This window comes from Hemitrygon akajei, chromosome 19 (genome assembly GCF_048418815.1).
Source record: "Hemitrygon akajei chromosome 19, sHemAka1.3, whole genome shotgun sequence".
NCBI lineage: Eukaryota > Metazoa > Chordata > Chondrichthyes > Myliobatiformes > Dasyatidae > Hemitrygon > Hemitrygon akajei.
Window position 1 is genome coordinate 29,089,648 of NC_133142.1, and position 19,602 is coordinate 29,109,249.

Genomic DNA, 19,602 nt, shown 5'->3' on the forward strand with positions numbered 1-19,602 from the left:
AATGCTGTGACACTGTGGTTAAGAAGGCATTCAGTGTATTGACTTTCATTAATCGTGGAATTGAATTCAGGAGCCAAGAGGTAATGTTTCAGCAAATAGGACCCTGGTCAGACCCCACTTGGAGTACTGTACTCAGTTCTGGTCGCCTCACTACAGGAAGAATGTGCAAGCCATAGAAAGGGTGCAGAGGAGATTTACAAGGATGTTGCCTGGATTGGGGAGCATGCCTTATGAAAACAGGTTGAGTGAACTCAGCCTTTTCTCCTTGGAGCAACAGAGGATGAGAGGTGACCTGATAGAGGTGTCTAAGATGATGAGAAGCATTGATCATGTGAATAGTCAGAGGCTTTTTTCCCAGGGCTGAAATGGTTGCCACAAGAGGACATGGGTTTAAGGTGCTGGGGAGTAGGTACAGAGGAGATGTCAGGGGTAAGTTTTTTTACTCAGAGAGTGGTGAATGCATGGAATGGGCTGCCCACAATGGTGGTGGAGGCGGATATGATAGGGTCTTTTAAGAGACTTTTAGATAGGTACATGGAGCTTAGAAAAACAGAGGGCTATGGGTAAGTCTAGTAATTTCTAAGGTAGGGACATGTTCGGCAGAACTTTGTGGGCCGAAGGGCCTGTATTATGCTGTAGGTTTTCTATGCTTCTATGTTAACACGTTTATCCAACCTCTCCTCATAGCACATGACCTCTAATTCAGGAAGCATCCGAGAAAACCTTCCCATAATGAAGCAACCAGAAATTAATGCAATGCGGCAGGTGTGACCAAACCAGAGTTTCATAAAACCACCTAATTATACTCTGGTATTTAGCTCTATCAGGAACAATAGGCCCTTCAGGTTCACCATGTAAGGTTCTCTTGATTTTATGGACTTCAATTAGATTTCCTCTCAGTCTCATTATTTGTTTTACCAGGATAGCCACTATCTCATCTGTTTAGAAAATTTCCAGTCTCTGTCACTTGCCAATAAACTTCATTTGCAGTTTTTCTGGTGCAATCACATTCCTCCTATACTTTGTTGACCAGTACTGTACTCTAATTGTTACCAAAATAGTGCTTTCTTCAGCTCCCGCATGGCCTCCCCTCTCATGCAATCGATGCCTCAGCTCAATAAGGCAAGTATCCATGTTTCTTAACTACCTTACCTACCAGCCATGCTACCTTTAGGTATCATTAGCCACACAACACAGAAACAGGCAATCATGCCCACATCAACCAACAGACATTCAGCTGTATCAACTCCATCTTCCAACACGACCTATGTAGACATTTACTCCATGATCCATCCATCTGTTTCACTACATATAGTATTATACCATTTGTTGCCTTACTTCCCCTGATCACACAATCTCCTATATAGGTTCTTAGAGTCACAGAGCAATACAGGATAGATACAGGCTGTTTGGTCCTAAAAGTCTATGCTGACTATAGTGGCCATCCAGTCCCAATTTTCTGCATTCCTATAAACCCTGCTTCTCCATGTACTTGTCCAAATCTTTTTAAAATGACACTATAGTAACTGCATCAACTCTAGCTTTGTTGCCCCTATCCTGAGGAAAAGACTACTGCCATCCATCTTATTTATGCCTCTCAGTATTTCAAACTTTTCAATAAGGTTACACCTCCCCACAAATTTCCTACGTCCAAGGACTAAAGACCAAGCTTAGCCAACTTCTCCATATAACTTAAGCCTTGTAGCCCTGACAAAATCCTTATAAATCTTCTCTGCACTCTTTCCATTTTAAGCACATCTTTCCTATAACAGAGTAACCAAAACTGTAGACAGTAGGCCAAGTGTGACCTCACCAATGATTTATACAACTACAACCTGACTCCTAAAATCAATGCTCTGATAGATGAAGACCTGCATGCTAAATGCCTTTTTCACCCCATTGTCTACCTGTGATGCTGCTTTCTAAACACTCATGTCTCTCTGTCCCATTACACTTCATTGTGCCCTACCATTAATGATATAGTAAATCCTACACTGGTTTGACTTCCTACAATGCATCACCTCAGAATATCTGTATTGAAATCCATTTGTCATCTTTGGACTGAATTCCATATACCACGTCTCTATTCAATTAACCTGCTCTTTAATATTTTCTGGCAACCTACAGATTCATTCTCTCTCTACAGGATACTGCATAATCTCAAGTATTTGGGGGTTTTGTGGCATGGGTTTCATTTTTTCTGGCATCCTGAAGTTGTAAATAAAGCTTATTTTAAAGTATATTAAATACTTTTTAAAGGTTAGTATTAAAATATGTTCTCTCTAAAGACCACAAATGGACAGAATTTCTTACCATGCACTTTGAGTCAATGAAGCAATCAGCTTGATACTCTAAAGGAAAACATCCTCTTGAAATTATTTAGCTGCACTTCCATAAACAGGACAGTGGAAATAAAGTCAAATTAATGTAATTAATAAAATTAAATTTTAAAGTACTTAAGTAGATAATCTGCTGGAATTTTAGGAAAAAAATTAAGATTTCTATCACTTAATATAAATTTTCAATGTGCTCATATTTTGGCTTCAGAATAAAATCAAAATAGTCATTTAGCAGGAGATCAGTTTCAAGAACATACAAGTGAATAAATAATGTAGTTCAGCTTTCCACTCATGATATTTACATTACTGTGAAAGTGATTTGACGATTAAACCTACCTACCAGTTGTAATATTTTTCAGAATATAATCGATTACAAAAGTTTTTACTAATAAACCAAGTGTATTTGAGGTCAATTGCTGTAAACGAGTTAAACATGATCAATTCACATGAATTACAGGTCTATTTCACTGATGAGATTCTAACATTTCAGTCTTTACTTTTAGTTCCTCTCCATAATTCGGACTATATAGAACTGTCGCTTCACCTTTGATACAGACAGACAGATAATTGACATTAAAAAGCTTAAAAAGAAAAATGGATTCCAGCCTGTAGGCAACATCCAAAAATGAATGAAAGCTAAATATTCAAACAGATCTAAATATTCAAAATCTTTTACAAACTATAAACTCACCGTGACGTCCAGTGTACAACCAAAAGTAGCCTGATATTGGGAAAGTACTGCTTTATCATCTTACATTCAAAACAATGTTAAAAAAAAAATGTTCCCTTTTGCGAAGTATAGTGCCTGCAACTGTACGGTTTAACAAAATTGCATTGCATATAATCCCACTTTCAAAATACGCAATGAGATTTCCTTCTACTTCCCGGTCTTAATGAAAAGGATCATTCCTATCCTCAGCTGAAGAGTCTTCGACAGCCGTATCCGATTGACATACTGTACTACTTCCTACGCAACTGCCAGTTCTTTAAAAGAACTTGGACTCGCATTTCATGCCTATTAACCCGATACACAAAAGAAAGCCTACGATTCAAGGGAGAGCATAAGAAAGGTGAATACCATGGCGTTAAAACTTGCTAGCGCAAGCAGAATAAAAAGGTAGAGCAGCGCAGGTCTGAGCAGTCGCTCTCTACACAACCAATACGGGTGCTAGGTTATGAAACACAAACTGACAGCCTTAATGCTTCCCGAAAATGACAGTCTAACGCAGCAACAATGACACTACACCAAAATCGGGAAAAAAAAATCTTAACCTTTGCGGTATATTCCTGCCTCGGTAGTGCGCACGGTAGAGGGGGGATGGGCAGCTCAAATTGCCCTCCAAAATGTAACTCGTAAGGTGAAACTACGCTCCTAAATACATGCCTCGAACTTGGCACACAATACTCACCCATTTGCCCGAGTTTCGCTTTTTCGAGCTACGGCTGAACATATCAAAGTAGATCAGTGCCGCTTGGTCGGAGAGCCTTTTTAGGACAGAGTCTAGAAAAAGAGAAATTAGCCGACTCCGTAACTACAGCTCCTGAGAGCGGCGCTCGAGTTCTCACCGGCTCGCAACAATATTGTGAATGGAAATTTCCCCTCTTCCGGTCACTTACTCCGCCCCTGCAACAAATAGCGGCTCACAACCTACCAGAATGGGTATATAAACTAATATTTTGTATTCTTGTTGCTCTAGAAATAATTGGATTTTGTAAAATATTTTAATCACAGTAAATAAAAATGAAGTAGGCAGTTACGTTTTCATTTTAATACCAAAAGACGATCGAAATTATTTTAGTGAACTGAATACTGAAGAAATAAATCAGGAGATATTAAAAATGTACAATTGGAAATAATTTTTACCCTTACTGCATTTCAATACAGGATGGGGAAATTCATGGGAATCATCGGTGGCACAGTACTGAAGTGGTGGAAAATAACTGGAGCGAAAGTCAGTTTTGGGGGGGGGGAATAAGACAACAATTTGAGAGGCAGCAAAGACAAGTATGGTTAGAGGTGAAAACTGCCCGCCAAATGACACTCTCCAATAATTTTCTACCAGGAACAAACGCACAAAGAATTACTCAAGAAAGAATACGAGAAGGAAACGCAGAAATTATGGGTGAATTATGAGCAACGTTATCAAAAAACGAATAATACCTGAGAGGAAAAGAATTAGTATTTTTCTTTCCCCTGACAAGGAAGCAGTATTTTTTTTACGAAGAAACTTAATTTAAAGAGCTACATTATTGAGAAACTAAAAAATGAAGCAAAGCTTTTGGAGGCAAAGTTAGGAATACAAGAAACTGCAGTTCAATTTCAAGTCAGGTAAAGTATGTTTTTAAAAAAAAAACTGGAGTTTAAATCTGAAGAAATAAGTGAGAGGACCACATTTATGTACAGAGAACATTTCCCTTCAGATTGAAAGTGCATTTGTTGTGTAAACGTTGCTGATGGAGATTTGCATATGAAAAAGTTAATTACACACTTCCAATGCTCTCCCCATTCTTTACTGTATAATTGCAAGAATGCATCAAATTTAAAAAATCAAGTTGATGATTTGTTGAAAATCAAATTACATAAATACGCCCTCTTTATCGCTTTATTAGGTATGTGACTTTTTATGTTTATGTTAAAATATTTATATTAGGGTAATAGAACACAAAAAAAGTTATCACGTGTGTTGGTCGTCATTTGTATCGGACCGCGGGACTAGACCAAATTAACCGGACGAACAGACCAAAATAAGTGCCATTTTTGACAATTGCTTAATTTAAGTAATTTGTAATCATTAGAGTATTTTCTTCATAACATTATCCAGGCTAATTGTCACAAATAACTTGACGGCATTTAACAGGAAAAAATACATTCAGTTTCTATTTAACTCTAACGAATAATATTATGGTATCACGCAAAGGGCACTTACTATTGAACTGCTAAGAATGTAAAGACCTCCCTTCTAATACCCAGTTATATATATATTTTTTGCGAATGCCAAGTTGACAGCTGTGAACCATTGCAATGAATGATACTGACTCCTTTTTACTTTCGATTCATTGTATCAGTTGCTAGGTGACGGAAAAGATTTATAGTCACCTATTGTATTTTTTATTGGCGACTCTTCGCCCCAGTGCTGGCGAATACATAGAAATATGTTTTAACTCGCATTATATAATTCTGCATAAATACGTTTAAGGTACTGAAAGTTCAGGTCAGACCACAGAAGTAAATGTTGGTGATACCATGCTAAAATCTTTGCGAAGCTACCATTCATCAGGCCTAAACTCAACCATTTTCCTTCGAGTTAGGTATGATTCGGTTTCACGGTGCACCAGATGGCTGGTTCTAAATTACTTTGTACAGAACTGTAGCTTCAAATTTCTAAAACGTATTATTCACACCGCCCTTTAAAACCATTCCTTTAATAGCGTGCTGTCTTGTTTTACAATTATTTCTAATTAGTTTATCAATATTGCGTGCAGTTTTATAATGTCGTCCCTTGAGTAAATTATATTGGTTGCAGCCAAACCACCTTCGCTGCAAAATTATAATTAAACCCCAGCTCTCAACTCTGCATAGATTTGACAACACTAAGAATGCTTAGACTGGACCCTTATAAATGTAAAGAAAGTCAAGGACTATTTTGTATTTCGTGCATATTTTAGGAATAAAGTTTCTTTGACTGTCAGGAAATGATGTACAAATCTCCAAACGAGGAAGAGAAAATGTATCTTACAAAGCTTCAGATACTTGCATCAAGCTGTGTAGAACTGAAGTATACTGACAGCAAGTGTCAGGAGGTGTTCACTTTCACAAGAACCAGCCTAATCTCACTGCCTACAATGTTTAATTCACTTGCCACATTACCTGTCTGACCAAGAAAAGTTTCTGTGGAAAAGCACTTTTAACCGCAAGTTCAGCAAGCAGAGGTGAGCACCGAACATCTTGCAAGCCTTGTCAGAGAAGAAACCTATGGAATAGTTTCTCAAGCTGTCAAAATGATTTCGCAGGATGCCTCATCTCCAGAACTCACAAACAAGCACTGACACCTCGCTTGACTTGAAAGTTACTGCAGTCTTCCCTGTCAGATCTTTCTCACTCCCATTGCCCACTGTTCTCGAGGTGGTTTCACTGCAGATTAGATCATTTTCCACCTCTTTGTGAGTTGTTCATTTACCAAGGTCTGGAAAAGGATGAAATGATCTTTGTCAAAGTCCACCTTGAGCAGGTTGTTAACAGAATACTGTGATCAATGGTCTTTCCCCAAGAATACATATTGAAGCATCGACTGCTGTGAAATATTCTCAAATCAGTAAAAGACACACCAGTTAGTTTGTGACTTTTCTTCCAGTGTAAGGAGAAAAGTTACAAGCAAATGTTATGAACTGCAGTATGCCAAGGAGAAGTACTTGCTGTGATATACACAAATTTGATAAAGTCACCATAAGGACTCCTTAGGAAGGCCTTGCCACAACTGGAAAGTGAGGGGCTCCACCCAGTTTCACAACTTTTTTAATCCTTCATGTGTACACGTTTTAATGAGGAAATTTGAGTGGCATTGATGCATTGTGAGATAACACTTAGAATTGATGATACCATGAATGTAGAGAAAGACATTACCGATGCTTTTAATGTACATGTTATGAATAAAGTATAGAAACATAGAAAATAGGTGCAGGAGTAGGCCATTCGGCCCTGCACCGCCATTCAGTATGATCATGGCTGATCATCCAACTCAGAACCCTGTACCTGCTTTCTCTCCATACCCCCTGATCCCTTTAGCCACAAGGGCCATATCTAACTTCCTCTTAAATATAGCCAATGAACCGGCCTCAACTGTTTCCTAAATAAAACAAAACCATTACACTCTGCAGTGTAAATTAATAGGTGCAAAACAGAAAGCTTCCACATCAAATCTGAGTTGGACATGGCTGCCCTTTTTCCTCTGTCTTGTTTGTGGGTTGCCTTTATCCTTATCCTTTAAGAAGGACATGGGGGTGAGGAGTAACAATAGCAGGCAGTGGGGGCAAAGACTCCATGTACATAGATGTTACTGTCTTCTGCTTAAGGTCACAGTTTGTCAACAGATTGATCAACATCTACAAATAGTTTACACTGATTGTAGTATTCAGTGCCAAATGCAACAAGAATAAGGCCAAACAACTGGCCCATTGATTCTCAGTTCCCTTCACCATCAGATCCAACTGTCTGAAGGTAATCTGGCTGGAGAAACTAAATTGTGTGATAAGAATTGGTTAGAACAGATACCCAAGGTGAACATGAAATTAGCAATGTGGATGTAATACTATCAATGATGGAAAAGAACCTGGTCATCTGGTGGAAGCAGCTTTCAATGTCACTGTACTGGTACAGTTATGGCCTATATCCCACTTCTATGCTACAGTAGTCATCCATTTCATCTGGAGATCCACGATGCATCATGTCTATCAAGGAATGATATCTGACTCCACCGAAAGAGGTACAAAAAGATAGCCATCTTATTGTGTGGCTAAATCAAGCTTAGCAAGGCACTGGAGTACACAAATACCATGTGTCAACATGATCTGAAGTTGTCATATTCCAGGCAGCTGAAACAAGCCATACCATCCATCTTTCCAGGAAAAGCTGCAGGTAAATACCTTTGACCACATCCGTTAGACAGTGGGTATCTTCAAGACCCTGCAGGGGAAGGTTGTCTTTGATTCCGTGAGAAGGTTCCCTAAGCAGACTCACATAGTTATTTGGCAGAACATCTTATATCTGGAACTCACAATCAAAGACACTTCACTTGGATAGTGGTGAGGGAGATCCTTCCTATCACATCCTTCTTGCAGAGTTTTGGCCTCCATCCTACCATGAATGGGTTGTGCTGCAGAAGAAGCAATCAACCTCCTCCTGGAGTATGCAATAGCCAAGAATGTCTCAAAAAGGATGCAGTGGTCTTTGTTGATGTTTGCCCTGAGAACTTGCATAGCAAAGGATTCTGAATTCTATGTGCAATGTGAGAAACGTCACTTGCTGCTGGAAGGTCATCCACTGAGCGAAAGATGCAGTGTAAGGAGATATCTGCAAGCCTGTTGGCAGCTGGTGTAGAAATATATATTAACAATTGCTACAGCTACCATAAAGGGTGCACACTATGCATCTCTACAGCCTCAGCTTCTGCTACCACTGGACACGGAGGACTGTGCCAAACTTCCTCAAACACCTCAGAGACCAACAGGAATCAGGAGTGGTTCATGTGTTGTTAGGGACAATAGGTGCAGGAGTAGGCCAATTGGCCCCTCAAGCCAGCACCACCATTCAATGTGATCATGGCTGATCATCCACAATCAGTACCCCGTTCCTACCTTTTCCCCATATCCCTTGACTCTGCTATCTTTAAGAGCTCTATCTAACTCTTTCTTGAAAGCATCCAGAGTACTGGTCTCCACTGCCTTCTGAGGCAGAGCATTCTACAGATCAACAACTCTCTGGGTGAAAAAGTTTTTCCTGAACTCCGTTCTAAATGGCTTACTCATTATTGTTAGACTGTGGCCTCTGGTTCTGGACTTCTCCAACATCGGAAACATGTTTCCTGCCTCTAGCGTGTCCAATCCCTTAATAATCTTATATGTTTCAATCAGATCCCCTCTCATCCTTCTAAATTCCAGTGCATACAAGCACAGTCACTCCAATCTTTCAACATATGACAGTACCGCCATCCCAGCAATTAACCTCGTGAACCTATGCTGCACTCCCTCAATAACAAGAATGTCCTTCCTCAACTTTGGAGACCAAAACTGAACATAATACTCCAGGTGTGGTCTCACCAGGGCCCTGTACAACTGCAGAAGGACCTCTTTGCTCCTATACTCAACTCCCCTTGTTATAAAGGCCAACATGCCATTAGCTTTCTTCACCGCCTGCTGTACCTGCATGCTTACTTTCAGTGACTGATGTACAAGAACACCTAGATCTCGTTGTACTTCCCCTTTTCCTAACTTGACACCATTCAGATAGTAATCTGCCTTCCTGTTCTTGCCACCAAAGTGGATAACCTCACATTTATCCACATTAAACTGCATCTGCCCATTCACCCAACCTGTTCAAGTCACCCTGCATTCTCCTTACACCTTCCTCATATTTCACACTGTCACCCAGCTTTGTGTCATCTGCAAATTTGCTAATGTTACTTCTAATCCCTTCATCCAAATCATTAATGTATATTATAAATATCTGCGGTCCCAGCACCAAGCCTTGCGGTGCCCCACTAGTCACTGCCTGCCATTCTGAAAAGGACCCGTTAATCCCTACTCTTTGTTTCCTGTCTGCCAACCAATTTTCTATCCATGTTAGTACCCTACCCCCAATACCATGTGGTCTAAATTTGCCCACTAATCTCTTATGTGGGACCTTACCAAAGGCTTTCTGGAAGTCCAGTACACTACATCCACTGGCTCTCCCTTGTCCATTTTCATAGTTACATCCTCAAAAATTCCAGAAGATTAGTCAAGCATGATTTCCCCTTCGTAAATCCATGCTGACTCGGACCAATCCTGTTACTGCTATCCAAATGTGCCGCTAGAGCATATAATAATAGATGGTATAATGAACTTAGAAAAATTATACCCCAATTGTATTTACCAAATAAATTATGAACAGTTTTGGCATTAGTCATGTAGTTTTCCACTTACATTCTTCCACTCTCTCATTTCGTGTTGATAAGGACCATATGCAGTACTCAAGATGTGGTTTTAGAAGAGCATTGCAATTTGATGTGATTTTCTCTATAATGTAAAGTTCAGCATTTGTTTACTTACCTGATTACTGCTTTTCAATAATTTACCCCAATCTCATTTAAGATAGATTTTAGCTATATTAACTGCTACCATTTAATGTTCAAAACTACTTTTGTCCCACAAGTTTCATCCGCAGTTACTTTATCCACAGATGTTTCAAATATTTAAAGGAAAGCTTGCTAAGCATTACATGAGGGAATACAAGATTCTTCTAATGGTTAAATGGATAAGGACAAGAGGTTTAGGGGCATCAACAGCCAGTAATACTCCAGCAGAATGATCTGCTCATCTTCTATATATATATAATCCTACCAATGTGATATTTTGCCTCAGATTCAACTCCCAAGCTTGCAGTGTATTTTGAGTTAATTAAGTCTTTCACACTGAGCTTCCAAATCAGATGAAAATGCAAATAGAAACTATATAGCTAGAAAACAAGAACTCCAGGCTCTTCCACATCACCTTGCTAATTTTTACACTTCTACAAGAAAACAAAAATCAATAGGAATAGGAAAAAATGGTTAATGTGCTACAATAAACTTTGTAGGCAATTTTGAAATTTGGAAACACTAAGAGGGTGAATAATGCAGCACTGAATGTATAGCTCAAACTCTGAGGTAGTTAATATAGTTGATACATAAAAGATCAAACTAAGTAGTGGAAACACAAGACAGTGTGTATGCTGCAACAATCTGTTGGAGAAGCTCAGATTAAGTACCCTTCCCCTCCCTGGCACAACCTGCCCATCATTTTACACCTCTCCTCAGTCTATCTATCTCCTTGTGCTCCTGTCACACAATTCCCCTTATCCTCTTGTCCCCTTATGTTGGCCATCTCCTTTCTCAGTGAAGCAGAGTTTTAAACAGAAATATCAACAATTCCTTCCCCACCCACCCCTCCCCCCAAAAGATGCTGGTCAACCCACAGATTTCATCCAGCAGATTGTTACTAACTACAAAGTGGTATGGATGCTGCATCAAATGCAGCCTGGTCATGTGATGCTGCCATTTTAACACTCCAGACAATATCTCACTGAACCTCTTGAGGCATACAGGAATGTTCAACAGTAATAAGGACCTCCCCACTAATACTATATTGAGAAAGATTGGCTAACCAGTTCTTGATATTTTGTTATAGCAATAAAATTATAATATCTGTATTATAATACCAGTAATTCACTGCCATTGTGATAAGCCTGAACTTGCAAAGCAGAAGGCTGTTTTGGTATGGCAGCTGGCTGGGTTACAAGTGTATAAACAAAGCTGGGAAAAATCACATTGGAAAGGATGAGCACCAAGCAGTACAAAAAAAAAAACACCAGTGCAAGATGCCTTTAGCTTCTTCACAACGAAGGCAGACTTCTTAATGAGCCACCTGCTTACCTGCTCAATATCCTCAGTTATTTTATAAAAAATTTACAACTTAACCACTTGTGAGTGAGCACATGTCCAAGAAAGCATATAAATTATGCAATAAAATGATGTTTTGGGTTCACTGAGCACAAGTTCAACAGCCACCATTCCACTAAAGTTCACCAGTGTCTTCTCCATGAAGATTGACACATGAAAGCTCATTTGCCCCTTTGCAAATTTTCATTTGATAATCTAAAAAAAAGTAGGGAAATGTGCCTGAGTACATCATGGAATCTATATGGGTGAAATAGTTACACAATAAAATGTTGGAAAAACTCAACAGATCAGGCAGCAACTGTAGAGGGAAATGGATGGCTGACATCTCATATATTGATGAAGGGTCTCAACCTGAAACATTGACTCTCTACTCCCTCCACAGATGCTGCCTGGCCTACTGTGATCCTCCAGAATTCAGTCTATTGCTGTCCCTTGAATCTCCTGCCAATCTTTAATGTGCTAAAACATTTTAAAATTGGATGCAATTCTTTATCAATAGATGTCATTGGCTAGGTCAGTGATTTCAGTAATGACTGAGGTTAATGGGGCACTTGATGGAGAAAGTTATTGAACTTCCTCTGGTACTTATCAGGGTCCCCAAGGCATGAGTCTTGGTATTGAATCTTTGGACATTGGTCTTTTCAACTTTTCCATTCTTCCAGGAGCTGCAGGCCAGCTTTGGTTGATTAAGGCTGACATGGAATTAGTCTCTGCTAATATTTTCAGCTAATGAGAAGTATAAATGGATATAAAACAATTAATAATGAACATATAACACTATGCTGCAGTGCTGGCAGCACAGTAAATAATGGGTTTGGTAATCACACATTATGATCCCTGAGTTCAGTTGCAGAAACAATGAAAATTTGCCCCAGGAAGATTGTTTTCAGTTGCTGCCCAAATATTACTTTTAGTGCACCAGTAGTCTTTTATTTGCTTGATTTTTACATTATATTGTTTTTGAAACATTTTATATTTACTTTGATTGAAGTACTTTTATTATATTATTTACAATGTCATATTGCTTCCTTAACATTATAGTCTTTAGTAAGCTTCCCTTTATAAGACGAAAGTTTCTTTTGCCATCCTTTATAATTCAGTCCTATGAAATTGCAATATGAAATTGCAACTGCTTGATAATGTGCCCAGCTAAATCATGAGGATAAAGTTCAAAACAATTTTCACAACGTACTGGAGTTAAATTTCATGAATAATGTCCTTTAAATATCATTAAGGTATATATCTGATGACAAGGTAATAAGGAAACACCCAAAGTTGTAGTACTTAATAAAAGGAGAGAAAATGACCCATATTAGTTAAAGCTTATAAAAAAATTATAGCTATTTTAAATCGTTACTGTCTGTCTCAAACTAAATAAATTTAATACATATTATATTCCTTTAATCAAAGCTGATTACATTAACATATGTATTAAGGTGATATTTCTAACAGCTAAGGCCAAAGTGAACATATAAAATTGAAATTATATGAGCTATGAACAAACTGTTCTGATTTCTTTACTGAACTGAACACAACTCATTATTCTTTGAACCATCTACAAAATGATGAATACAACTCAAAAGCTGCTCCAGAAATTCTCATGATTTGAAATTTTCTTCTATGAATCTTTCTTAAAAAAGTATAATCTACATCAAATTCGTATAATTCTCTAATGTTATAACATAGCATTGATACCTATATATGATAGTTAAATCTCTGCATTAGAACTCAAACAACACAAATTTTATACCTGCAATAATATTAATTTGGATGTTTTGTTACTGAACTTACATAGATTTCAAATAGCACTTTCTTTATGAGAAAAATTGCTAGGAATTAATAACTGGAGAAGCAAAAGTAATTTTTCTATTGTAATAGAAGTAATTCCAATGGTCCCAGCACAAAAAGTAGCCAACATGATGGAGAAAAAAATGACAGTAAGAAAAAAGTCTATTATATAAGTCAAGAGGATAGAGAAACTGCTGGTCTGTGTACAGTGAAACACGATGAAAATTCAAATAAGTGATTGCTTCTGAGAAATTCTCTAAAAAAATGGCAACATAATGAAACAATTTAAGGCAGATAATTTGATTATTTGACATATTTTTATCTGAAATCTTAAAAAATCGTAACATAGGGCACCTGATAACAGAGTATTTACTGAATTACCTTAGTAGCAACAACCGAAAGATCTTTTTCGTTTATTTGTAAATTTGAGGTTTAAATTTGCAAACTAAATTTACAGTATTGATTTTCTATGCAGAAGATGGAATGGATTGGATGGAAACCTAAGATTTACTACAAAAACTTATTAGGAAAAATTTGTGAAATTATAGACAGTAGAATAGAAAGCTCAAGAGTAAATTTTCCAGAACTTTCAAATATTATAAGGCATAAATGGTTCAAATACGTTCAAATTTGAGGTTTTGCTTTTTTTAAACAAAACCAAAGGCTGAAGGACTCAGGTTTAAAATGAAAAGCTTGAACTGTGACAAAATCATACCACTTTTAAAACCTGCAGTAGTCAACACCTGTAGCAGATTCCCTGCTAACTGAATTCCCTGACTTCAATATTTGTTTGTGCATAGGACTGAAGGACCCTCTGGAATACTTTGATCAAAACTGCCACAGAATTACATAGAATCTACAGTACTTAAACAGAATATGCAGCTCAATTAATATGTATCAATGCTTATATTCAAGAAAACAGACTGTTCTGTAATTATTTTCTCTTTTTTCCTTCCTATTTTTCTTATATTTACACCACCCCTTCCCTTAAATGTTATTTGTTTCAAATATCCTATGACAGAGTATCCCACATTCAAACCACTATCTGTGCTCAACAAAAATAGCTAATTTTATTAGTGGTCTTTTTAAATTTATACCCTACTCTGGACTTAACTATTAAATAGAAATATTTTTTGCATCCTTTTAAACCATTTATTTTTAAAGCAAAAAAATCTCCAGCTTCTTCAGATAGCTTAATCATTTCAATTCCTGTGTTCTTTAATCCTTTCTGTACTTTTGATCCCATGATTAAATATCTTTTTTTTGTAGCAGATGTCCAATATTCTCTGGCATTTAGATGAGAGATGATCTTCAAAAGGATGACAAGAAAAAAACAAGGAGATGCTTCCCACAGCTGCAAAATCTAGAGCTGTTTCTTAGTCTAAGAATTAAAATCTAGAGCTAAGAATGAAATTCCTTCACTGAGTTGGTTCATCTCCAAATCAGAGGACATTAGAAGCTCAAGCTCAAGATTAGTAACTTCCTGATCACTAAGAATATTGGATAGGATCAGAAAGTGACACAGAATTCAAAAGTCAATCATGATTCACTGCACAAGTACAAATTGCTGGACGAATATAATCCAGCATATTTTGCACTACTGAATTGTGATGAATTTCTATTGTGGCACAGTGCTTAAAATGGAGGATAGGGAATTAGACTAAAGTTTTCATGAATATGAAAAGCATCTGTCAAGTTCTCTTTTAAAACATTTTTCCTACTGGTTGGAAACCTAGAAATAGGAGATCATCTAAAATGAGACCCTAGTCTTCCAGGTGTCAAGTTTGGAAACACTCCTATAGGAATGAAAAATAGCAGTGCAGAACAATTTTCTGGAAATAGCAATCATTGGTAGTTTAGTTCAGAATTTGTTAACTAAAGTGATTTAAGGATGTGAGCCAAAGGAGGTAGATTATTAATCAACCATAATCTCACCAAATAGCAGAACAATGATCCATTTCCCTTCCAACTGAAAACTATCCTGGAAAATATTTACACTATTTAGAGAATCTACAATTCTTATATTACAGTTATCACAAAGGTTGGCACAGTGGTGCTGCAGAAAGTGCTGAGATCTCACAACTCCAGTGACTGCTTCTATCCTCATTGCATGTGGTGTCTGTGGAAAATGCATGCTTTCCTTGTGACTGAGGTTTTTCTAGGTGCTCTGGCTTCCTCCCATGTCCCAAAGACATGCTGGCTGTTATATAATTGCCCATACAAAATTAACCTGGTGTAATCAAAACTTGTGTGGGGGTATTAGCAATAAGAAATTGGACTGATAGGACTGCATGAGGTCTAACATAGACTTGATGTGCCAAATGGCCTCTTTCTATGTCAACATAAATGATGAAATATATTAAACATACAAGAACACAAACTTTTGTTGAAGTTTCCTGGTTAAATACTGTGACTTCAATGGATCAATAGAAATCAAATAGAAATAGCACAACAAGGCCTGTTTCTCTGACATTCCTGCTGACCTTTTGTGTATGTTATGAAAGACATCAGGGGAAGGTCTGTGGAAGCTATAAATACAGATCATTGTTGCTTCACAATAATGTACCTGACATGAGAAAATTGGAACTGAGTCAATTCTGAGTTAGTTAAGTACAGAGTACATCAGGCATTTAATCAGGTTCCGTAATGGAAGCTAGATAGATAGGTCTGACACTTAGAAGTGGGATTCCTAACAACTGGTTCCATTTAGCTGGTTGGACATTTACAGGAATGTCACCAGTGCTCTATTCTGAAGATAATGTGAACATCAAAGTAGGAAACAAATTCTACTTACATGGATATCCATTAACAAAGCTTGAGCCACACTGGCACCATGGTTAATGCTGCTTTCTCACAGCTTCTGGGGCCTAGGTTTGAATAGGATGCCAGGCTCTGAAAAGGATGTTATTTCTATATTTTCCTGAGACTGGGTGGGTTTCCACTGGCTGCTCTAGTTTCTTCCTGTTTCCCAAAGGTACACTAGTAGTTTAAATGGCAACTGCTTAGTATCTGTAGGTGGCTGAAAAACCAAAAGAAGTTGATAGGCATGTGAAGGAGATAACATTGGCAGGGAAAAGGGATGGTCGCAATGGGCTGAAGATGCTGTAACAATAAGTAAATGGAGCTTTATATAAATGCAGGTCACTTTCTCCAGTTTTCTTTCACCAGGGTAATAAACCACCCACTTGTACAACGAGTGGAGAAATGAAATGTGGAAAATTTTGCTATATCTTCAGAATGCTTCTGCAAATCATAACTACCTCCAGTCTCTATCTATACCACCAAGGTAAATACTTCAAATTCATCTTTATAATAGTATTTTGGAATATTTCAGAATACTCTTCTTGGACAAAACTCAGTGCTGGGCACACATGTTTTTGGCTCAGGATGCACATATCTCCCTTGGTGTGTCATGCTATTGCATTACCCACCTCCTAATCGCAAACTTGCTGGATCTCCAACTGATCTCATTGAAAACAGCTTTCATTTGATTATCACACTAGATATGTTGGCTACCTCAATCTATAGGAAAGGGGTGGAAGACCCTGTTTATGTATGTTTTACTCCCATACATAAACAGATTGTGCCAATGGGGCACATGTTAAGCAAGAACCATGAAGAGGAAGAGCACAGAGCCATTGGTGATTTGCCAGATAATGAATACACTGACTTCAAGAGCATGGGAAGCGCAGAGAGAAAAGAAACAAAATGGAGAAAAAGAGAGAAAAAATAAATGCCGGTAAACGTCAATTGACTAGCATCAATTACAATTGACAGGAGAAAGGAAAGGGAAGTATGGCAATGAAGGTGAGCAGATACACAATAGTGCAAAGGAAGAATAGGAATGAGAATGAGTAATATATAGCAATAAGGATCATGAAAAGAAGCCAAAGAAAAATTTAAGATTGAGTGGGAAGCAAAAGAAATCCACGAGAAAGGTAGACAGAAGTGCCACGGAAGGGATGGGGTGGAAAGAGAATGCCAGATGGTGCTGTGGGAGAGAACAGCAAATGGAGCTGAGGCAGACCAAGGCGCCAGGGGAGAGCGGGTACAAGGCACTGGGGACAAATGGTACAAGGTGAATGATATGGGAGAAAGAGGGTGGATTGGGAGAGGTGGAAGTTGTTGGGTAGAAGAACAGATGGTGAGAGAAAGAGAGCAGGGAGAGGGAGAGGGAGAGGGAGAGGGAGAGAGAGAGAGAGAGAGAGAGAGAGAGAGAGAGAAAATGAAGGTTGCTGGAGTAGAAAGGAAAAGTGATGGAGGTGCCAGAAGAGCAAGGACGGAAGGTGCAATTGAAGAGAGGGTTGAAGGTGCTCGGGGGGAGAGAGGGAATGATGCTGGGGCAGAGAGAACATTGAAGGTGCTGAACGACAGAGGGTGGTCGGTGCCGGGAGGAAAGGCTGGTTGGTGCTGGGGGAGAAAGAGGGTGGATGGTACTGGGGGGGGAGAGAGGGTGGAAGTTGCTGGGGGAGGGAGGGCAGATGGTGCCAGGGAAGGGAAGGTGTGTGCTGGGGGAGAAACGGCAGATAGGGTGGAAGGTGTTGGGGGAGAGAGGATGGAAGGTGTTGGAGAGGGAGGGAAATAGAGTGTGGAAGGTACTGGGGGTGAGAACATTGAAAATGCTGAGGGAGAGAAGGCAGAAGATGCTGGGGGAGAGACAGGGTGGATGGTGGTGAAGGACAGAGGGTGGAAGATGCTGGGGGAGGGAGGGTGAATGGTGTCAGGGGAGGGAAGGTGGGTGCTGGGGAAGAGAGGGCAGATGATACTAGGGGCAGAGAGGATGGAAGGTGCTGGGGGGGAGAGAGGGTGCAAAGTGCTAGTGAAGAGAGGACAGAAAGCTCTGGGGGAGAGAGGGTGGTAGCCAGGGGAGAAAGGTAGGTGCCGAGGGAGAAAGGATAGATGGTGCCAGGGGCAGAGAGGATGGAAGGTTCCAGGGTGAGAGTGGGTAGATGGTGCTGAGGGGAGAGAGGGAGCTGGTAGCCAGGGGAGGGAGGATGGAAGGTACTGGGGAAGAGAGGGAGGAAGGTGCTGGGTGAGAGAACGTTGAAGCTGCTGAGGGACAGTGTGGTAGGTGCTTGGGAAGAGAAGGAAGAAGGCGCTGGGAGGAAATGCTGGTTGGTGTTGGGGAGGGAGGGGGCGGATGATGCCGGGGTGGGTGGGGGGGGGGGGGGGTAAGAGAGGGTGGAAAGTGCTGGGGGAGGGATGGCGGATGGTACCAGGGGAAGGAAGGTGGGTCTGGGGGAGAGAGGGTAGATGGTGCCAGTGAGTGAAGGGGGAGAGAGGGCGGATGGTGCTGGGGAGGGAAGGTGGGTCTGGGGGAGAGAGGGTGGTAGCCAGGGGAGAGAGGTGGGTGCCGAGGGGAGGAAGGGTGGATGGTGCCAGGGTCAGAGAGGGTGGAAGGTGCAGGGGTGACAGTGGGTGGATGGTGCTGGGGAGAAAGATAGGGTGGAAGGTGCAGGGGAGAGAGGCTGAAAGGTGCTGGGGGAGAAGGTGGAAGGAGCTGGGAAGAGATGGTGGGTGCCGGGGGAGAGAGCGGATGTGTTGGAAGATTGTACCAGGGTGCAGGGAAGTCGCATGTTAATGGAGGAATGGTTGGTGTTTGAGAGACAGGGGTAAACGGTGCTGTCCGGATGTACGGTGCTGGAGGGATGGACGGACGACGGCCGGCGTTGAAGAGACAGAAGGTGAACGGAGCAGGAGGGGACGGGCAGTGGATGTGATGGTGCTGGAGGGACGAATGTTGCTGGGTGGGGATGCAAGGTGCTGTGGAGATGTAAGGATGAACGGTGGATGTTGCTGTTTACGATTCATGGCGGATGGTGCCGGGAAGTGAGGCCGGGGGGGAATTGCCGGTGCAGGGGAGATGGACAGCGGATGGTGCTGTAAGGATGCAAGGTGCTGGAGGTGCCCGAGGTCGGTGTCACCGCACCGCTCTACGAGCTGCCGCTGCCGATCGTCGTTCCGAGCCCGAGATTCGCCTCCGCAGCTCGATCAACATCAAGACAAACCTGAATCCGCCGAGTTCAGCGCGAGTCGCGGTTCCTCAGTCTCCCACCGGATTTATTTTTTTTTTGGAGAAAATATTATTTCTCCCTCCAAAGGGATCGGAACAGCTGTTGCTGAAACACGCTCTCTCTCTCTCTGTCTGTCTCCGGATGGGCAGCCGCTGGGCTGGACACCGGCCGGGAGATGGACGGCACGCCGCCGCAGCCGCTGCTCTCGCCAGGACCTGCCTGCCTGCCACCGGCTGAAGGACGCTCGAGCCACGGCGTGAGCGAGGCTTG

At 40.4% G+C, this 19,602-nt stretch overlaps 1 protein-coding gene across 4 annotated transcripts in view; it reads right to left on the reverse strand.

The window, feature by feature from the left end:
- prickle2b (prickle homolog 2b) overlaps positions 1-19,602 on the reverse strand; it is a 210,387-nt gene extending 190,785 nt beyond the window's left edge. For 2 of the 4 annotated variants that reach the window (XM_073072317.1, XM_073072316.1), the window contains exon 1: positions 3,749-3,898. In XM_073072317.1, the coding sequence (XP_072928418.1) occupies positions 3,749-3,790 (42 nt within the window). In that variant the 5' untranslated portion in view covers positions 3,791-3,898. Of the gene's footprint in view, positions 1-3,030; positions 3,095-3,748; positions 3,899-19,326 lie in introns of those variants that run through there. The other 2 variants (XM_073072318.1, XM_073072319.1) reach the window with 2 other exon arrangements.